Source organism: Tursiops truncatus, chromosome 9, assembly GCF_011762595.2.
Source record: "Tursiops truncatus isolate mTurTru1 chromosome 9, mTurTru1.mat.Y, whole genome shotgun sequence".
Classification (NCBI taxonomy): domain Eukaryota; kingdom Metazoa; phylum Chordata; class Mammalia; order Artiodactyla; family Delphinidae; genus Tursiops; species Tursiops truncatus.
Genome location: NC_047042.1, coordinates 47,261,449 through 47,282,296, shown reverse-complemented (window position 1 = coordinate 47,282,296; position 20,848 = coordinate 47,261,449). Strand labels below are relative to the sequence as shown.

At 38.5% G+C, this 20,848-nt stretch overlaps 1 protein-coding gene across 1 annotated transcript in view; it reads right to left on the bottom strand.

The window, feature by feature from the left end:
• PON3 (paraoxonase 3) overlaps nucleotides 1-20,848 on the bottom strand; it is a 34,120-nt gene that overhangs the window by 1,320 nt on the left and 11,952 nt on the right. The window contains exons 3-8 of the mRNA XM_019927607.3: nucleotides 17,634-17,689; nucleotides 13,322-13,487; nucleotides 8,548-8,674; nucleotides 3,511-3,711; nucleotides 2,445-2,526; nucleotides 2,072-2,200 (exon numbers count right to left, since the gene is read on the bottom strand). Coding sequence (XP_019783166.1) covers nucleotides 2,072-2,200; nucleotides 2,445-2,526; nucleotides 3,511-3,711; nucleotides 8,548-8,674; nucleotides 13,322-13,487; nucleotides 17,634-17,689 — 761 coding nt within the window. The remainder of the gene's footprint in view (nucleotides 1-2,071; nucleotides 2,201-2,444; nucleotides 2,527-3,510; nucleotides 3,712-8,547; nucleotides 8,675-13,321; nucleotides 13,488-17,633; nucleotides 17,690-20,848) is intronic.

Below are 20,848 nucleotides of genomic sequence, written 5' to 3'. Positions count from 1 at the left end.
ATGGGACAAGAAAATGAAGGGACAACCAGTTAGCCAGCCAACCCAACCCAGAACCAGTAGATGGTAGTTTTCACAGCTGGACCCCTCCCTCAAGGAAGCATAAAGAATGCTTACTTTGGAATTCAATCTGACACATCACTGCCTAGTACTGTTATTGATCCACAGGATTTACACAGTTTAGTTTGCTAATCAGTAAATACATAAGTGCTCAGGTTTCCAAATAGCCTGGATGAAGTTCACTCAAATAGGGCATGATGTGAATTAAATTAGGATTTAATTGAGGATTAGGATTTCATGAGTCATGAGTCTATATCAACATCTCTTATTAAAATAGAATTTAGGGTTTTTTGTTTTTGTTTTATCTTGAGAAAGATCCTACAACTTTATCTCAGGTTTGTTACATGGAAATACTCAAGCTGGAACTCATGTAGAAAACATTAGCCTCCACCAAAAATAAAGGGTGTCAGTAATTATGAAGAAAGAAGTCTTATCTAAAATAAACAAATGATTAAACTTGAAAATGGAGACAAGAAAAAGAGTCTAAACAATTTTCTTATCATTCTGTGGATCGTATTTTCATTCTCTTAAAGCAGATGTTGTTGGGCATTTGTAGAAAAGTTATGTGTATCACTTTGGGGGGCATATATCTGAGGCCAGGGTAGCTTAGGGTAACAATTCTTCAGGTTCTAGTCTCAGGCTGGACTTTTGTTTCTTTTTATATTTTTTGATGTTTTGGGGTGTTTTGTTTGTTTGTTTGTTTTTGGTTGTTGTTGGTTTTTGTCAAGAAAATGTTGACTAGGGAATTCTCTGGCAGTCCAGTGGTTAGGACTCCGGGCTTTCACTGGCGAGGGCACGGGTTCAATCCCTGGTCAGGGAACTAAGATCCCACAAGCCATGTGGCAGAGCCAAAAACAAAACAAAAAAAGTTGTGACTAATATGTTAATAAAAGAAACAAATCTTTTTAAAACAATTTTTTTAGACTAAAGAATAGCAATATTGGAAGCAGAATAACTGTATGTTCTACTTTACCCACTGGGCCAATTACCAGGGTGGGATTTGAGTCTCAATTTCCCAACTCCCCAAACCTAGATTCAAACATTCTCCTCTTTGTTCAAACTTTACCTTCTCAATGAGTCATAGCCTAGTCTCCATATTTAATAAGACCTGCCATCCCTCTGTTCACAGTAATCCTGATCCCTTTTACTGTTATGCTTTTTCTTCCCATAGAACTTACCACTTGCAAACTTACTATCTAATTTACTTATTTCTTATGCTTATTGTTCATTGTCTTTCTCCCTCCCTAACAGCAGGGATCTTTGTATGTTTTGTTTTCTGATTATTTTCTAAGCATTAGAATAAAGACTAGTACATTATAAGTGCTCAGTAAATTTTTGTGAAAAAATCTCTCCTAGTATGTGTGCCAAGAATTTATATCTGTATTTAAATTCACTAGAGATTTTTTTATTCTTAAGCTCAATGCTATAGAAATTGCAATGCTTTATTTCTAATGCCATATAAAATTCAATGGCATATGATATTATTTTAGAAGAGATTTAAAAGAACATCTATAAAGTGAGACATTCTTCAACACTATCATATATAATAGAACCTGCGGGCAAAATCTAATTTTGTTATGAGACTACAGTCGTTTAAACCCTTTCATGGGAGCTTCCTGTTGGGCAGTATGAAAGATGTTTCCATATATGACTCTCCCTTTGCCTAACTTTAGGTCCTGCTCAGAGCCTACATCCTGATTGGAACTATGATATGGGAATCTGGGTCAATTTGAATAATCAAGCTCATATTTTCCCATGTTTCCCAATAGCAAGTACAGCCTTTGCAAGGATGGGATATGCTGTTTAGCACTGATGTTAAACAGTCACCAGGTGACTTGAAGGGGTTAATGGGCTGTATCTCCCCATCCTGCCCCAAATCTTTACTCTTCCCATATGCAGAATTTGTTCAGTTCTGGAACATCACATATGACCTGCTAAATTCTCCCAAGTCACCTCAACAAATTGATTGTTCTTGCCGCTTTTCCCATGAGCGTAGAGAAGTATAAGAACTTACTTCTGACCCTGGAGGATCCTCAGTATTATACATCAGCAGCTTGATGGCATTAGGATGGCATCCTGCCAAAATATCTCCCGTGTCAGGATCAACAGTTAAGTTATCCACTAAGGTGCCCAACTGGATTACCTTCCAACAAAGAGGAAGTAGTGAAGACATTGTTTTGACTTTCTTCCCTACCTCCTCCCTCCCACCAGCTCCTTCTGGCTCCTGAAATTAGATTTTTGCTACTGAATTTTAGAAGTGCAAGCATAATCTCACCAACATTCTTCTAAAACAGTCTCGTTTCCTTCATTCAGGGAGCGCATTCCCAGGTCAAGCTTGGGAACTAATGTAATAGAACACGTTGTGTGGGAAGACAGGGTACTTTTACCTTAAGTTGAGTTAAATCCCAGTTGTCATGTTTTTTCATTACATGAATGTTCTTATCCAGTACATCAGCTACATAGATATACCTTTGAAGTAAGTAACATTTACATTTAAGCAAGTAGTAATGAGAGATGATACTAACTTTTATTTTGGAGAAGAAGTATACAAATTCACAATAGCTCAAAGTGCCACTACAGTGCCTTTCTAAACTACAGTAAAAGATAATGGACTGGTATTTTTAATACTCTTGAAGTGCTTTAAGTAAGCGTTGAATACGAGATATGACCATAAGGTAATGGAATTGTGTTTCTAGCTGACATATAGGCTCAGTCTCATCAGTTATGAATCACACTTTATTCTTTAAATTGAATGGAGGTAAGTGGACTTCTCATAAGTCCAATAGAGCCTATACTTCCAGAAACTCATGCTTGAAAAGAAGTAGCAGATGATCATGAAACTCAGTCACAATTATTTTTAAAAAGAGGAAGAATACTTAGTGTAGTTTTCCACAGGGATCATCTCTATTTATTATGTCACCTTTACATTTAATATTCATGGTACTCTTCTTTTTAAATAACCTTCCATTTTAAAAACACTTTAAAAGAGTTTCTCATAAAATTTTATGCTGCATAAAATAATGTCTTCTCATAGAAAATTCTGTTGTAGTATAACAGTAAGTCTGAAACTTATACAATCCCAATGCCCAATCTAAGTTGGGTCTCCCTCTCCAATAAGAACTTTTGGGTAACTGAACTTAGTATAAGTGATTAAAGACCTTCTAGCTTCATAAGGGGCAGAGGTATCCTGCATTTATACTCTTTTCTAGTCACATAAGAGTCTGGAACAAGGACCTCATATCCTTGAGTCAAAATCCCTCATTTTGTTGGGGGACCCTAAAGTGCAAGAGGGCATGGTTGGCTTAAGATCACACATTTATTGTGAACCCTGGCCACGCTGGATCCCTCCACACATGTATTGACTACTTAAGCCTCAGGAAGTAAGCACTTCTTCAGGGAAGGAATCCATGAAAATGTCAAGGGTAAAGGGTTGGAATTTATAAAAGAGCTTACTTCTTGTCTGGTGAGATGGTGATCCCATTGGCAGAAATAAATCCTTTGGCCACCACTTTAACCTCTCTTGGACTGTAGAAAAGAATGTAAGTCCAGCGAAGATCCATGACCATCTCTAATAGTACCAAGAAGAAGTTGGTAAAATAGTGGTCTCTGGTGGCATAGAACTGTTCTGCTCCGAGAACCACAATGTCATTCACACTAAAATGAAAAAGAAAAAAAAAAAAAAGAAAGAGACAGAGAGAGGAAAAGAAAAAAACCATGGGCTATTTAAAATCACTAAATCTCAAAGACCAATAAATTCATCAGTTTGAAAAAGTATACATGAACTAGTATGGATTAAAGGATTCCACAGAAAGTACATGACTTTTCATTGCCCTGATGGATTTTCTTTTAGCCATTTGTTATTTTCTCACTCCTCCCTTCCACAGAAATCAGCAAAAACAGACAAGTATACAAATAAACCTCAAATCTATATCTGTTGGCTTGCGACTGTTTTTTTTTTTTTTTTACAGGTGAAAGAGGGATTCTATAATTCCCAACACACTCTGAACCTGATAGAACAAATCTAGGTTTTTTAAAATTATTATTATTTTTCTTTAAACAATTGCCAAGACTGGAATCAAAGATAAATAGAAGGCACAACAGTTTTGCTCTGGTTTTATGTTATTCAGATTTTTAAAATTTTTTTGTTTTCTTTTTTTTACAAATACAAATTAAACATGAAAAAACTCTACTTCAAAAAAAAGTCTAACAGTTCAAGAAAAGCTTATCAGTTGCATTCTAGGCATTTAAAACCTATCTCACAATTTAAATTTCAGTGGTAAAAACAGTAGGTTTTGGAACTGTTTGGTGATCGCGTATCCAAAGAAAAACTCCACTAACACCTTTTATTCCATTTTTAACCATACCAGAGAGAATCTAAATTGTCAATTTTTCCAACGGCAATTTTTCTGCACCAGAAGGTAGTCCTGACTCTCAAAGAAGAGACAATTTGGGTTTTTCCTGCCTTCAAAATGTTTATCAAATCCTGTAATTCTCCCAGGATTTTGAAACATGTAGAAAATAAGTAAGAAATATTCCAGTGAATGAAACATATCAAATGTCAGTAATAAGGAAGAAACATTCCTTTGGGGAAACTGTTAAAAAAAATCCAGTCTGTATATGCAAGTAAAGCAGGGAAATGCAGTCTTTTTTTTTTCTTCTTTAAAAATCCATTTTTCCTAAAATATCATTCCACAAAATTGGAAGTGAAGGACTAAAATGGGGGTGGGGGCTAAGGAGCACACACCATTAACACAAAAAGTAAAATTTTACAAACTTAAGCAGTTTATGATAGACTAGGATCAGATTCCAAGATACCAAAGGTTGGCTGAAGAAATTTACCGTTTTGTGGGAGCTAGGGTTTGTACTGCTGCCTGAAGATCGGTGAAGAGCAATTCACTGCCTTGGAGCACTGCCCCTTCCCACTGCAAATCCTGGTTTCTGCACCATGCCTCCACAGGGTGGGCCTCTCATCCCACCACCCAGCCCACCTCGAGGGCCTCCAGGTCCCTGCAGGTGGTTATCTCGGCGGTCCCCTTCCTGGGCGGCTCGAGTCTTCTTTTCTTCCACATTCAGATGGACCTCACCTCTGAACATGATGGGCCTGTTGCTAAGCACCTTCTGAACAGGCTCAGAATCATCAAACACAACGAACCCAAAACTGGGTAATTTCCCACTGTTGTTAATATGCAGCTCCACCATATTCCCCTAATTTTGAAAAAAATCTTTAAGCTCTGATCTGTCCACCTCATGATCAGGTTGCCGATAAAGAGCTGGTCAGGCAGATCAGCTCGGTGCTTTGTGTCCTCCTAGAGGGGTGGGAGGGAGACGCAAGAGGGAGGAGATCTGGGGATATACGTATACGTATAGCTGATTCACTTTGTTATAAAGCAGAAACTAACACACCATTGTAAAGCAATTATACTCCAATGAAGATGTTAAAAAAAAAAAGTTAAAAAAAAAATGAAGTAATGTATGTAGCTTCCGAGATGGGAGTCTTTAAGAGGCAGTCCAAGATCCACCATGCTTCACTCACTCTTCCACAGTAACCAGCAACTTTTCTGATAAACGAGAGTGTGGTCCTCTCTTAAGGTTCTAAATGAGGACACCATAAAACTGACTCCCTGAATCACCTACATTGGATATGTAGCATGAGTATGAAAACAAGACAAAACTTTGTGGGTTTGAGCCATTAAAGATGCTAGGGTTTTTCTTTCCTATTATTGTAGCAAGACCCAGTTCATCCTGACCTTTATATTTTCTCTGCATAGGTGGGATTATGAGTGTTATTCTTTCTTATTTATGTTCAATACCATTGAAATTTTTAAATGAACAAGTCTCATTCGCACAACAATTAAAACAAAATCATTTCTATTTTGGAAAAGAAAAAAAGAGATGATGACTAGAAAAAAATGTAAAAAAAAAAAAAGATTGAACCTGTGTGTGTGTGTGTGTGTGTGTGTGTGTGAAACTTCTTTACTCAGCAACTTTCTAAAATACACAATATTGTCAATAAAGTTAATGTGTCACCCTTTCTAATGGCATTTATGATTTAAAAAAATTTTTATTTTATATTGGAGTATAGTTAACAATGATGTGTTAGTTACAGGTGTACAGCAAAGTGATTCAGTTATATCCATACAAGTTTACATTAAATTTAGGAAAGAAAAATTTGGATGAATCAGGAAATACTTTGAGGTTTTGTTGTACAATGACTCTCCCCATGTTATTGGGCTACTTGTCTTTTAGGTCTCAGCTTACGCAGTCCTTCTTCCAAAAAGTATTATCACCATAGATTAAGTTAAATTCCCTCATAATTTGTTCCATAGCACTTTGTTCTACCCTTTGAAATGCTTGGGTATGTGTTTATCAGGGCACCTCTCAAGGTCCTCTTTAGATCCTCAAAGCCACGCCTGCCCTATTCCAGCTGGCACTATTTCAACCAGCTCTGCATAGGATCTGACAGACTTTCCACAGTGTACCCTTATGGCGCCTTACCTCATGTCTGTTATAGGCCTCTTACTCCCATTTCCAGGCTTCCGTGTCAAATTCAAAGCACAGGATATCACCAGACTTGCCTTGCACATGGGTAAAAAGGTATGTGCAGGAATTAACACCCCTTGAGGCAAACCTCTGACTACTGAGAGATGGGGGGCGGGGGTGGATAAACTCCTCTTCCTTTCTTATCTTGGCCAGATTGTCTTGAAATGAGGTTTATGTTGCTTACTGGAGGGCAATCCCATGGTTTCAAGCAGTCAGTTGCACTTAGCAGTAGCTGGCTTAACAATGCATTTGCTATAGACTCTCTCCCATATGAGTTTCCTGGTGCTGCTGTAACAAAGTACCACAAACTGGGTGGCTTAAGACAACACAAATTTACTGTCTCATAGTTCTGGAGGCCAGAGTCTGAAATCAAATTGTTGACAGAGCCATGCTCCCTCTGAAGGTTCTACCGGTGGATCCCTCCTTGCCTCTTCTAGCTTCTGGTAGCCTCAGGCATTCCTTGGCTTGTAGACGCATCCCTCCAATCTCACTTTCCATCTTCACACGCATTCTCCCCGTGTGTCCGTCTGTCTTCTTATAAGGACATCAATCATATTGGATTAAGGGCGCACTCAGCTCTAATACAGCCTCATCTTAACTAATTACATCTGTAAGGATCCTATTTCCACATAAGGTCATGTTCTGGGGTATCAGGGGTTAAAATGTCAACATATCATTTTGAGGAGACACAATTCAACCCATAACACTCCGCTTTCCCTGCCTCAGGCTGGTCTCTGACTTCTGCATCCTGGGCTGGCACTCCCTAACAAAGGAGCTGTGTCTTGAGTTTTCCCTCAGGCTGTGCTTTCTGAGGCGCTCTTCCCACAAGGAGATGTTATTGCATTTGACCCTCACAATCACCAGGTAGGTAAGTCAGGCCTTTGAGGGAAACCCCATTTTGCTGAGGAAAACTGAAGCACAGGTTAAGTGACTTGTCCACAGTTTCTCAGTCACACAGCAGTGGCAGTCCTGGTCCCCACTGAGCCTCAGAACCCAGCACAGTGCATCATGGGAAAAGTCAACAACTTCAAGTTCTCTTACTACTTCTGCCTCTCCTTTTGTTGCCCCTAAATTCTATGGGGAGAAATTCAAATGTGTTGTTGAAAAAGAGAGCAAAGGAGAGAAGATGAACTTCCTTCCTTTTCTTTCCCTACTCTTCTACCTCATGGAAAGATTAACCTCTACTGTTTTAGAACCAGTCTTTCAGCGTTGAATCCATTTTATAAAAGATTCTTCACTGTTTGTTACAGGCTTGAAACAGGCAACCTAGCCAGTAAAAAACTTACAATTTTTCTCAAAGCTGTTCACCACAGTGATTAAGAGCCCAGCTTTGAATTCAGATGGGTCAAGGTTTACACCCTAGTTCTACCACTTACAAATTATGTAATTTGGGTAAGTAACTTACCCCAAACTGCTCTAAGTCTCTGTTTACTCATGCCTATTACTAAAGGCACTTGTGAGAGTGAAAGGGAATTAGGGATTTTGGCACAGTGCCTGGCACATAGTCAATACTTAATAAATGTGAATTTTTATATAGGCCTACAGGCCTTTTTTCAAATGTTACTTTAAAACTTTGATTGAACAAAGGAATGGTCCTTCTGGAGGCTGGTTATAACACCCAATGGGTATGGCTTTCAGAATACAACCTACCAGGACAACTAAAGGGTGTGGGTGTTTAAAGAGCCCAATAGCAGGTTCTGCACTGTTGTGTTATGGAGGATGGAATTAGAGCAACTTTATAGGGTTAAAATGCTTTCAAAAAGTTGGAGAATATAAAGATATTCAATACCGAATACAGCAATTTCTAGTGAGGTGCTGGGCAGTGTCACCATGAGAACCTTTAGAAAGCTTTAGAAGAAAAAGCTTCAAAACAAAAGTTTAACAAAGGCTGTGAACTAAAGAAAACAAAGCACACAGCAGAGGCACAAATGAAATACTTCAATTCCATACCTTTTGAGAAGTTCGTGTTTTATAGTTTTCAGGTGTACCAAAGAACGTTGTTGCTCCTCAAATTTAAATATCTCCACAGTGGACTCCATGTGGGGATGGTTCACAACATAAAGATAAACAATTTGGTCTAAAGTGGAAAAAAGACATAATTTCCAAGAAGTTTGCTTCTGTTGCAACTATTATTACACCTAGTGTAGAACTTGGTCACGTCCAAGGATTTTTCTTATACATCTTGCATTTGATCCTTGCAACCCATCTGATAGGTAAGTCAAACAAATGCCAGAATCCTCATTTTATTGAAGAAACTGACACTCAGAAGGTTAATAACTCATCAGCAATTTCATCACCACCCAGTGGCAAAGCCAAGCCCACATGTTTCTGCAATGCTCCCTTCAGCCTCACCTGCACACCCTCTCTAACAGGAAGATGCAGAACTACAGTGGTACATAAACACGGATGTGGTTTCCCAAGATGGCCCCTCAACAAGAGAAGTGGGTACAGCAAGCAAAGCTTTGCCGAGAATTCTTTTCTGTGAGAACTGCCTACATTGCAACACACGTTCAAGAAGTGTCAGGCCTGTGTAAATATTTTAAAATGAACATTTCCCAGGTAGAGAATGAACTCCTGACACAAGTCACCTACCTGAGGTTGCAGTAACGATATTTAGTTATTCATGAACCCAGTAGACGTGGAAGGTAAATACGAATGTAGAAGAAAATAGATTAGCCATTTTAGGTATAACCAACCTCAGGAATGTTCACCTATCTGTTCTCATACTGGAATGTGAACTGCTGTGAACAGGATTGGGGGCAGTACTCTAGCTTCTCAGAGTCCTGTTTTCTGACTTATAAGGAGTTCTAAGTCAGATGCACTCTGGAGTTTGAAAGAGCCTGGGCCCATGCTCCCATTCAGGATTTGATCTGCGTTCATCTCCCCAGTTCCTTTCTTGATGGGGTTTCCAATCATGCAGCGGGGCAAGCCAGAGCCCTGAGATGTGGGGCTTATACTCAGGGCCCCTGAACCACAAGGGCACCTTTACCTGAATTAAGGAAAAGTGCTCCCTCGCAGATGAATCTTTCTTTTGGTCTGACCCAACTCTGTTCCAGGGCACGGCAACTCTGTTCCAGGGACTTGGCAAGCAGAACCTGAGTAGCATTTAGCCCTCACATGGCCCTTCGACAAGACATTCTTGCTGGACACAGCATGAAAAATACATTGCTGCTCTGGCTTTACCCCCTTCTTAAGGCATCCTCTTTTCATATAAGAGATGCTTGGTGAGAAGACTTTTGTTTTCTGTCTTCTCATTCATGCCAATTTATGTGTAATGTTTTGGCCTTATGAATTAAATACATAATTAAGGGAGGTCACTAACAAATAAAATAAGTTGTCAATCATAACACACTTAACTTCTGAAAGCCTGATTATATGCCTGAGGATTAATCTGTAAACTGGTCCCATCTTAAAAAAAAAAAAGAAAAAACAAACCAAAACCAACCCTCACCTCCCCTTCCCCCCCTTACAAAAAACACAAAAAACCCAACTCTAACACTATCCCATGGAATAAAATAGCTCCAGGCTAATCTGATCACTCATTACACCTTCTCCAATGAAGCATCATATGTCTAGTCAGGTGTCAGGCAAAAAAGTGATGACTCTCAAATTATTTAAATAGAGCCAGGAGCCCAAATTTCACCTGAATTAAGGACGTAGGATTAGAAGTAAGACCATCTGGGTTCTACTTCTGGCATTGCCATTTACTAATGACAGAAGTGAAGTCACACTTTACTGCATGTCTCTAAACTCCATTTCTCCATCTATAAAACTATCAGTATCTGCGCCCTGCCTGACTCATAGGGTTCATTCATTTATTCATTTAACACATGTTCACAGAGCACCTAACATGCTGTAGACACTGTTCTAGACTCTGGGAATCCAGCAATCAACAAGTCACATATGCTTTTATGATGGTTACATTCTAGAGAAGAAAACAGGAAGGAAATAATTAGTAAATAAAAGAATATGGGAGTGGGGAGATATGCCTTCTTCATACAGTGGTACCCACTTGAAAAGTGACAGTTAAGCTTGGATCTAGAGATGAGAAGGAGCCCACTATAGAGCAATAGTGGGAGAGGGAAAGAATGTTGTTATCTTTTAACATTAATAAAAAGCATTAATTACCATTTTGATGAGTGCTAAAAGAGGAAGTTCCTTGAGAAGAAATAATAGCAAGGTTCACAGCCTGAAATAAGATGATGGGAAGGCTTCCCTGAGAAGGTGACATTTAAGCTGAGACCTGAATGATGAAAAAGAATAAGCCAGAAATAAATGGAAAGACATTCCAGGCAGAGGGAATTACAGATGCAAAGTCCCTGAGGCATTCAGCATTCTGCAGGACTAAAGGAAATCCAGTGTGACTAGTCCAGAGAGTCAGGGAGACAGGGGTGTCCACTGAGGCTGGAGAGAGCATCCAGATGCCAGAATATGTAGGTGTAGCACCTAGGAAACCATTCTGGAGATTTGGGGTTTATCTTCAGAGTGACAGGAACAATATGGTGAATTTTCACAAGGGAGTGACATGATCAGATTTGTATAAAAAATAATGCTTGCTTATAAAAATGGCTTGAGTTGGTACAAGAGGGAAAGTGCAATCAGGGACCACTGCAGAATCTAGGATAGACATGTTGGGGACTTGGACTGGGATGGTGCAGTGAGGATGGGGAGAGGTCAGCAGCTTGGAGAGATATTTGAGGGTTAAATTGGACAGAACTTTGTAACTAGTTGACTGAATGCGACAGGGAGAGGGGAAGAGTCAAGGTTAGGCCCAGAGTTTTATTTTGAGGAATAAAATATATATAAAGTGCTTTATAAACTGTAAAGCAATATAAAATTGTTAGGTACAATTATCTTTTAAAGAAGGGCTTGCTAGGCAAGTAAACATCATATATTAGATTTCAGGGGAATATTTAACCTACTTAGTAAAATAGTATTCAAGCATTTTAAAAGGTACCCATTTGTTTAAAAATGAACAAGTCTGTTGGTGCAGAGGAAAGAATGAAACATTGATCGGTTGGATAAGTGGATTGAGATAATTATTAGTCATTTTTTATTCATTTAAATCACTCTAGCAAATTTAACTTCACAATTAACAATGCCTTGTAACTTCAGTATGTATTTGGAAGAATTAAAACACCATTTATTTTAAAATTTTGATTTGCAACATTTCCATTTGGCCTTCCCTTCACGTATTAATAGTTACTACTAGTGAGGCTTCATTCTTATCTCCTACATGATCTGTGGACCCACAAATGTCTAAAAATTAAGTTAGTCTGGAATTATAAACTATAAAGTAAAAACTAATATTGGAAATTATTGTTTTAAAGCATATACAGTGTATTCATAACTATGCTTTGCTTTCTACAATAGCTTTTTTGAGATATAATTCACTTGCCATTAAACTCACACTTTCAAAATGTATAGTTTAGTGGTTTTTAGTGTACTCACAGAGTTGTGCAACCATAACCACTATCTAGTTCCAGAATATTTTCATCACCCTAAAAAGAAATCCCATATCCATTGGCTGTCACTCCCCATTCCCCGCCCCCCCCCAAGTCCCTGCCAACCACTAATCTACTTTTTGTCTCTATAAATTTGCCTATTCTGCACATTTAATATAAATGGAATCATACAATATGTGGCATTTAGTCATTGAATTCCTTCACTTAGGATAATGTTTACAAGGTTCATCCATGTTGTAGCATTCATCAATACTTCATTTCTTTTTATCGCCGAATAATATTCCATTGTATAAACATACCACCTTTTGATTATGCATTCAGCATTTCATGGGAATTTGGATTATTTTCACCTTTTGAGTATTAGGAGTAATGTTGCTATGAATATATGTGTGTAAGTTTTTGTATAGACCTATGTTTTCAGTTCTCTGAGGTATGTGCCAAGGAGTAGAGTTTCTGCGTCATATGGTAGATCTACCTTTAACATTTTGGGGAACTGTCAAACTGCATTCAAAAATGACTGCACTCAATCCCACCAGCAAAGTGTGAGGATGCCAGTTTCCCTACGTCCTTGCCAATGTTTGTTACTGTCTGTCATTTTAAATTATAGCCACCCTATGGGTGTGAAGTGGTATCTCATCATGGGTTTGATTTGCATTTCCCTAATGACTAAGGATACTGAGTATCTTTTCATGTGTTTATTGGCCATTTGTGTATCTCTTTGGAAAGATATACTGAGATCCTTTGTCCATTTTTTAACTGGGTATTTGTCTTTTTGTTGTTGAGATGTAAAAATTATATATTCTGGACATAAGCCTCATCAGATATCTGATTTGCACATCTTTTTCTCTTATGCTTTAGGTTGTTTTTTCACTTCCTTGATGGTGTCTTTTGAAGTTTTTAATTTTAACAATGTCTAATTCATCCATTGTTTCCTTTTATGTTGCTTTATAAATGTCACGAGATTATTTTCAAAGGGCCTTTAGTTTATATGTTAGATTTCTGAGAACAATATCCCAACTGGTTTTGATGGTCAGATGAGAAGAAAAGGGGGTAGGAGAAAGAGGGTGTGACCACAGTCTAGTCTCCCCCTCTTTAACGTGACGTTAAAAAATGTTTTGATACATATTTATTATCTTATAAATATACATCTTCATGGTAAAATAGCATCTTCCCTCCTTTCACATACATGTTGAAGAGTTGAGGATGAGTGGTTTGTATTTCCCTCATTTTCCCCTTATTCTTAAGCATTCAAGCTTTACCTTTGTCGATGAAAGTACTGATCCCATGTGGATTAAATGATGCTTTGTCAAAACCATCACTGATGTTTAGTGCCTGGACCCTTGGGTTTTGCTCATTTAAATCCATCAAGAAGATTTGTCCTGGCTCATCTGGTGCAAAGTTTGGCATGCCTGGATATTTTAATCCCTTTAAAATATAGAGAATAAGTATGCAAATATACACATATCAAAGCAACGTTTTCACATGGAAGCTAAAATCTCAAGGCCTAACAAAAATGTTCAAAGCTCTAAATTTCTTTTAGATTTCTGGGATTTTTTACACTGTCAGGTATTGCCATTATCTGATCTGAGGAATTACCAATGTCATCTAAGCCATTGCAAATGGGAATATGGGAAGAACCTATGTTCAATTTTTAATATATAGAGAAGGAATGAGACCAAAAAGCATAATGCAAGAGACTAAGCTGTATTACTTTGTTTGAGTCCCTTGACCTGCCTGTACTACAGGTTTCTCATTTATAAAATGAGGCAATTAAAATATTTAATTGAGAAGGTTCTTTCTAGTCCTATTCTATATATAATGAACGCTCCTCAAAGCAGAGAGAGGGAGGTATGGGTTTATTGCACTGCTCCCATCCTACATCCTTTATATTATGTCATGACAAAGAGAATAATCAGCCAAGAATTAACAGAGGGTAACCAGTTTCATACAGTTTACTATTTCTGACCTATTTTGTTCCTACAGATATGTCCAAAGATTTGGATGTGAATCCTTTTCTCCAAATATTGTAAAAAGTTCATTCCAGTAACTTGAACAGTGGCTTTTTCTCCTGGAAGAACCAGGTGTTTATCAACCAATAATAGGCATCCTGAATGTATTGGGCCTTTGCTGCATCCCAGGTCATTGTGTCAAAACTTGGGGTTGGTTTATTCTATACCAATTACAAAACTCAGCCCACTTCCTCCCTGTATCCTTCCCCCATCACTCTGATGTATATCAACATCAACAATATTGTATCTATCTTTCCTTGTACCCTCATTTCCACTTATAATCAGTTTAAATTCTTTCCTTCTCTCCCTCTCTTTTCCCTCCTTCTTCCTTCTTCCTACTCTACCTTCTCCTTTGCTCTCCCTCTCCCCTTCCTTTCTTACACACACACACACACACACACACACACTCTTACTTACAATTATACTATTCTTGGCCCTTCCAATGTCCCTCCCTTCCCTGCCCCCAACCCCTGGGGTAGTCAATCTTCAGTTTCAAACAACCCCACCTATATCTTCAAGCTTTTCTTAAAACAGTTCTTCTATGCTTAAATCTTATGGGAAATCTAGCTTTCCCCAGACAATACTGGCCACTGAAGCCCATCAGTGGAAGGTCTATTCCCTCTATCATTCCCTCTCCTTAAGTCACCACACCTAGAGGAGAGATAGGCATGTCCCTAGCCACAAACTTCTGCTTCCAGAGCTCGAATCTGCCATCGTCAGTCAAGAGCCCATCTCCTAAGGAAGACTCACTCTTTGCTTACTGCTTCCTTATCAAATTCTTTGCCAAGTCCCTTTGCCCTGTTCTAGCTCTTATACTGTATAGGGCTAGTCTAAATTCTCTTCCTGCCCTTTCCTCCTCTGTCCTCATCCATCCCTCTTTCCTTCTCATTCTACACTCTTCCCTTGTAGCTCTTATTTATAAGGTTACAGGTATTTCTTCTATACCAGTGATTTTCAAATATGCACATTTCCCTGGAACCCCTCTTTGGAGCCCTAGCTTGCATCCCAACTTCTTCCTAAGGGCAGCTCAAAATCAAATGGTCAAAACCAGAACCATCTCTCCTAGAATCCTTGATCTCATTTGTATCTATTCTTCTCTGTTAAGGGAATCACTGCTCTCCCCAACATCAGGCCAGAAAATTGAGTCTCCAAGTCTACCCTTCCCTCCATAGTCAATTTGTCACCAAGTCCAGTAACACTGGGGGAAAAACGTCAGAGACATCTAATTCTTCCCTTTTTCACCTAAGGAAAATTAAGCCCAGAGAAGTGAATTGCCTAAATCACTCAGATCATTAGTTGTACAGCCTCTTTCTGCCACACCGTAAAGAAAGGTTTGACAGTAGAGAATATTGCTCAGGAAGGTAGCTCAAGGTGGAACACCACAGCAAGTACCGTGGGAGCTTGGGGGAATGTGAAGGCACTGACAGCTAGTAGAAGGACTGGGTGGTCTGGAAATGGAAATGATTTGATTGGGGAATAAGGGTAGGGCATGGCAAACAAACTTGGCCTACGTTAAGCATCATGATGAATGAAACTCTTCTAAGAAATGGCTTCACACTTGCCTGGTTTTCTGTTTAAGGCAGTTGGGTAAGAATCTGTGGCAAGTGATTGCAAGCAATTCTTTTGATACCATTCACTACTGAAAATGGTCAAAATCACCTGCATGTGCAGGCATCTTATTTCCACCAACAGACTACAGGTACATGTGGACAGGCATGGAACTCCTCCACTGCCCTCATTCACCAGTACATACATTCAGTAAGTAGTCAAGCACCTGTGTATGCCAGGTAGTATGTTAGGTGCTAGTGTGGCAATGTACATTCCAAAGTCCTGGTCTCAAAAGGATTGAAATCCAGGGAGGCAGCACTGAGCAAGTGTATCAGATATGGTGTGGCATCTAAGACCCTAACCACAGGGAACCTGTAGGACCATCAAAGAGCCTCCTTGCCCAGAAAGAGAGTGTTAGGGATTTTCCTGAGGAATTAAAGTGCCACCACGATGAGCCCTCATAGAGAACTAGGCGTTAGTCAATAACATTGAAGAAGGGAGTAATCTTGCCGGCAAAGAGCATGCCAAGTCCCAAGGTAAGGAAGCAACAGCCTGCTTGGCACCTCTAAATACACTAAAGATATCTATTGCACAGAATTACTCTCTAAATCAGCATCTTCCAAACATGTTCTAGGATGGCAAGAAAGGGCAGTAGGAGGTAACCAAGAACAAGAACTTCAATTTATTGCAGTACAGAAAGATTAAAAATAAGCAAAGAACATTATCCTTATCCTATAAGAATGAGTTGTTTGTTATTTTGCAAAAAGAGCTAACATTTCTCATGGAATTATTTGTGATGAAAATCTCTACTTTCTGAATAGCAAGAATTTAGTACACTTAGTTCTAGTGAAAATAGAAAAGAAACATATAGTAGGAACTACAAATATTATTTCCTAATAGCAAAGAAATCTCCTAGCTGTAAAGTAATTATTTTTAAAGGTCTATTTGGCATAACATTGAAAATCTAAATTGACAATAGGTAATTTAAGTCAACAAAGAAAAAGCTTTTCTAGACAGCTTTGTTTTATTTTTGGTTTTGGAGGAAAACTAAAGAAATAAAATCCCTCCCACTCACCCTCCCACCCTCACATGTACCACCAGCAGCAGCAATTTAAAATCCAAATGAGACCCTGACTATACTTAAGAATTTAGAAATTGGGGCCATTAAGGAATATTATATTATATTATATGCCCTGTTTCTGGCCAAAAAGATATAGATTTAAAAATTTTATGTTATTTGGTAGTATTTTATTGGCCAAAATGGAATATTAGAGCATGCAATTCCAGCAATCAGAATTCACATTGGAAATGTAGTCAATCTACTTTTTTCAAAATCCTAGGTCCCGTTCCAAATGCAACTGATTTAATAAGTACATGATAATTTTCAACATCTTCACAACATATACATTTTAATTTATTGAAATTCAGTCCTTCACATAGCTTCCTCATCATCCCAAACCTGTGAAGGTTGTATTGAGAATAAAATGCAGGTTTTTCCCTACTCCTCTTTGAAAGAGCTTCTCTTTGAAAGGCAAGGGATCCAAGATGGAAAATGCTCAGGATTTTGAATTGAGTAACATGGTTAACGTTCAATCCACAAACATTTACTGAGCTCCAAACATAGGAAGGCATGATGAGAGGAATACTAATTAGTGAGAAGATGATTTCCAGAAGCTGAGGCCCAGCAAATAGGGTGATGATGAGGATGAACAACAGCTGAGCAAATCTGGTGCCTCGTCTAGGAATCTAACGGAATTCAATATACATTTATTGAGACACTACTGGGTATATAACTGCCCACAGGGAGCTGCCCACCAAGGGTTAGGCAAGCCTGGCATTTCCGTGGTATCTTAATTAGCCTTCTGGAATCCCATTTTGGCTTTTTTAGTTGACTAGTTTACCCACGGGCAGGATGAATGTATAGGGATCTATCTGGCAGCTGTAGTCGGCAACATTAATGTACTGTCCATGCAGCAATTGACATGAGCATCTGAGGGACATGGAAAATACTCACACTGGAGATAAAAGCCAGCCCCCTAGGAAGTATGTCGATATCTTCAGAGCCATTTTCTGCAAAAGAAGCAGAGGATCAGAAAGATGCATGTACAAAGGCTTAAAAAGTAAATCTCACACATAGTCAAGACTTTGAACTTCTTCTGGAAACTACCTTAACTTTTTTAACTATTTACTTGGGAAACTATATTAACTTTCAGGACTGCCACAGGCATGATACACGCCACTAAAACCTGAGCCAGACTCTTGAAATACTAAATTCTTTTTTTTTTAGAAGTCCATTTTCAGGAGGAAAAAAGCAAATAACTATAAAACAAATTCATATCCTAGATTTATTCTTTAAATAAAAACTCTCAGGGTATGTCCTAAGAGATTCAGCTTTATTCCCCACAGAATACTTATCTACAGACCAAGTGATAACGTTTGGAAAGTCCTCACTGCGAAGCTCTCTTAAAGGCCTTTCTGCCAAGTATTTCTCCTCTCCAACTTGTTGAGGCCTGAAAAATCTATCCTTCTCCTATCATACTGGGAAATTACTGAGTAACTGTTCTCTGTTATAAAACCAATAGATCTTGGGTTGAACTATTGGAAATAATTGAATTTGAAACATTTTAGTCAGATCTTTTTCTCACTGAGAGCTGGTCATGAGCATTTTTCTATGGAAAGAGCATATGATAAGTAAGATATGACTAAGAACAGGATGAAAAAGGGGCTCTCGTAGCTTCTAGTAGAGAGATAGACCCACATATAATGTGAACCCAAGCAGGCAGCATTGAGGGTGAAATGAAGGCAATGGTTATTGAGTGTGGTAAACTGTAATTTACAAATATGGTAGAAACAGGATGTATCAAAGCCACATGCTCTTTTTTTTAATTTGAATTTTATTTTATTTATTTTTATACAGCAGGTTCTTATTAGATATCTATTTTATACATATTAGTGTATATATGTCAATCCCAATCTCCCAATTCATCCCACCACCACCACCCCCCCACCCCACTTTACCCCTGTGGTGTCCAAATGTTTGTTCTCTACATCTGTGTCTCTATTTCTGCCTTGCAAACCGGTTCATCTGTACCATTTTTCTAGATTCCACATATACACAATAATATACGATATATGACTTACTTCACTCTGTATGACAGTCTCTAGGTCCATCCACATCTCTACAAATGACCCAATTTCATTCCTTTTTATGGCTGAGTAATATTCCTTTGTACATATGTACCATATCTTCTTTATCCATTCGTCTGTCGATGGGCATTTAGGTTGCTTCCATGACCTGGCTACTGTAAACAGTGCTGCAATGAACATTGGGGTGCATGTGTCTTTTTGAATTATGGTTTTCTTTGGGTATATGCCCAATAGTGGGATTGCTGTGTCATAAGGTAATTCTATTTTTAGTTTTTTAAGGAACCTCCATACTGTTCTCCATAGTGGCTGTATCAATTTACATTCTCACTAATAGTGCAAGAGGGTTCCCTTTTCTCCACACCCTCTCCAGCATTTGTTGTTTGTAGATTTTCTGATGATGCCTGTAGGGCGCGGTCAGCTAACTGCTACGCAGCAGGAAGCTGAAATAAGCTGAGTCATCCTTCCTGTGGCCACTGCGCTTGCGCTAAGTATACTAATGAGGTTTTAAAGTAGCGACCTATCCGATGCTGGCTCACAAATCGCACCATCGGCGAAAGCCAATCACAGAGCGACACATGTTCTTAATCCCTATATAAGCAGACTGCTCTAGGATTGCGGGGTCTTCCTTCCATCTTTCTTCAACCAAGCTGTGCTCCAATAAAGTGTGATACGAGAAGAATCTTGCGTGTGGCGGCTCGTTATTCTGCCGGTCAGAAACGGCTCGCCGCAGATGCCCATTCTAACCAGTGTGAGGTGATACCTCATCGTAGTTTTGATTTGCATTTCTCTAATAATTAGTGATGTTGAGTAGCTTTTCATGTGCCTCTTGGCCATCTGTATGTCTTCTTTGGAGAAATGTCTATTTAGGTCTTCTGCCCATTTTTAGATTGGGTTGCTTGTTTTTTTAATATTGAGTTGCATGAGCAGTTTATATATTTTGGAGAGTAATCCTTTGTCCATTGAATCGTTTGCAAATATTTTCTCCCATTCTGAGGGTTGTTTTTTCGTCTTGTTTATAGTTTCCTTTGCTGTGCAAAAGCTTTTATGTTTCATTAGGTCCCATTTGTTTGTTTTTGTTTTTATTTCCATTACTCTAGGAAGTGGGTCAAAAAAGATCTTGCTGTGATTTATGTCAAAGAGTGTTCTTCCTATGTTTTCCTCTAAGAGTTTTATAGTGTCTGGTCTTATATTTAGGTCTTTAATCCATTTTGAGTTTATTTTTGTGTATGGTGTTAGGTAGTGTTCTAATTTCATTCTTTTACATGTAGCTGTCCAGTTTTCCCAGCACTGCTTATTGAAGAGACTGTCTTTTCTCCATTGTATAACCTTGCCTCCTTTGTCATAGATTAGTTGACCATAGGTGTGTGGGTTTATCTCTGGGCTTCTATCCTGTTCCATTGATCTATATTTCTATTTTTGTGCCAGTACCGTATTGTCTTGATTACTTTAGCTTTGTAGTATAGTCTGAAGTCAGAGAGTCTGATTCCTCCAGCTCCATTTTTTTCCCTCAAGATTGCTTTGGCTATTAGGGGTCTTTTGTTTGTTCATACAAATTTTAAGATTTTTTGTTCTAATTCTGTAAAAATGCCATTGGTAATTTGATAGGGATTGCATTGAATCTGTAGATTGCTTTGGGTAGTATAGTCATTTTCACAATGTTGATTCTTCCAATCCAAGAACATGGTATATCTCTGCATCTGTTTGTGTCATCTTTTCCAATTTGTATTCCTTTTATTTCTTTTTCTTCTCTGCTTGCTGTGGCTAGGACTTCCAAAACTATGTTGAATAATAGTGGTGAGAGTGGACATTCTTGTCTTGTTCCTGATCTTAGAGGAAATGCTTTCAGTTTTTCACCATTGAGAATGATGTTTGCTGTGGGTTTGTCATATATGGCCTTGATTATGTTAAGGTAGGTTCCCTCTATGCGCACTTTCTGGAGAGTTTTTTAATCATAAATCGGTGTTGAATTTTTTCAAAAGCTTTTTCTGCATCTATTGAGATGATCATATGGTTTTTATTCTTTAATTTGTTAATATGGTGTGTCACACTGGTTGATTTGAGTATATTGAAGAATCCTTGCAT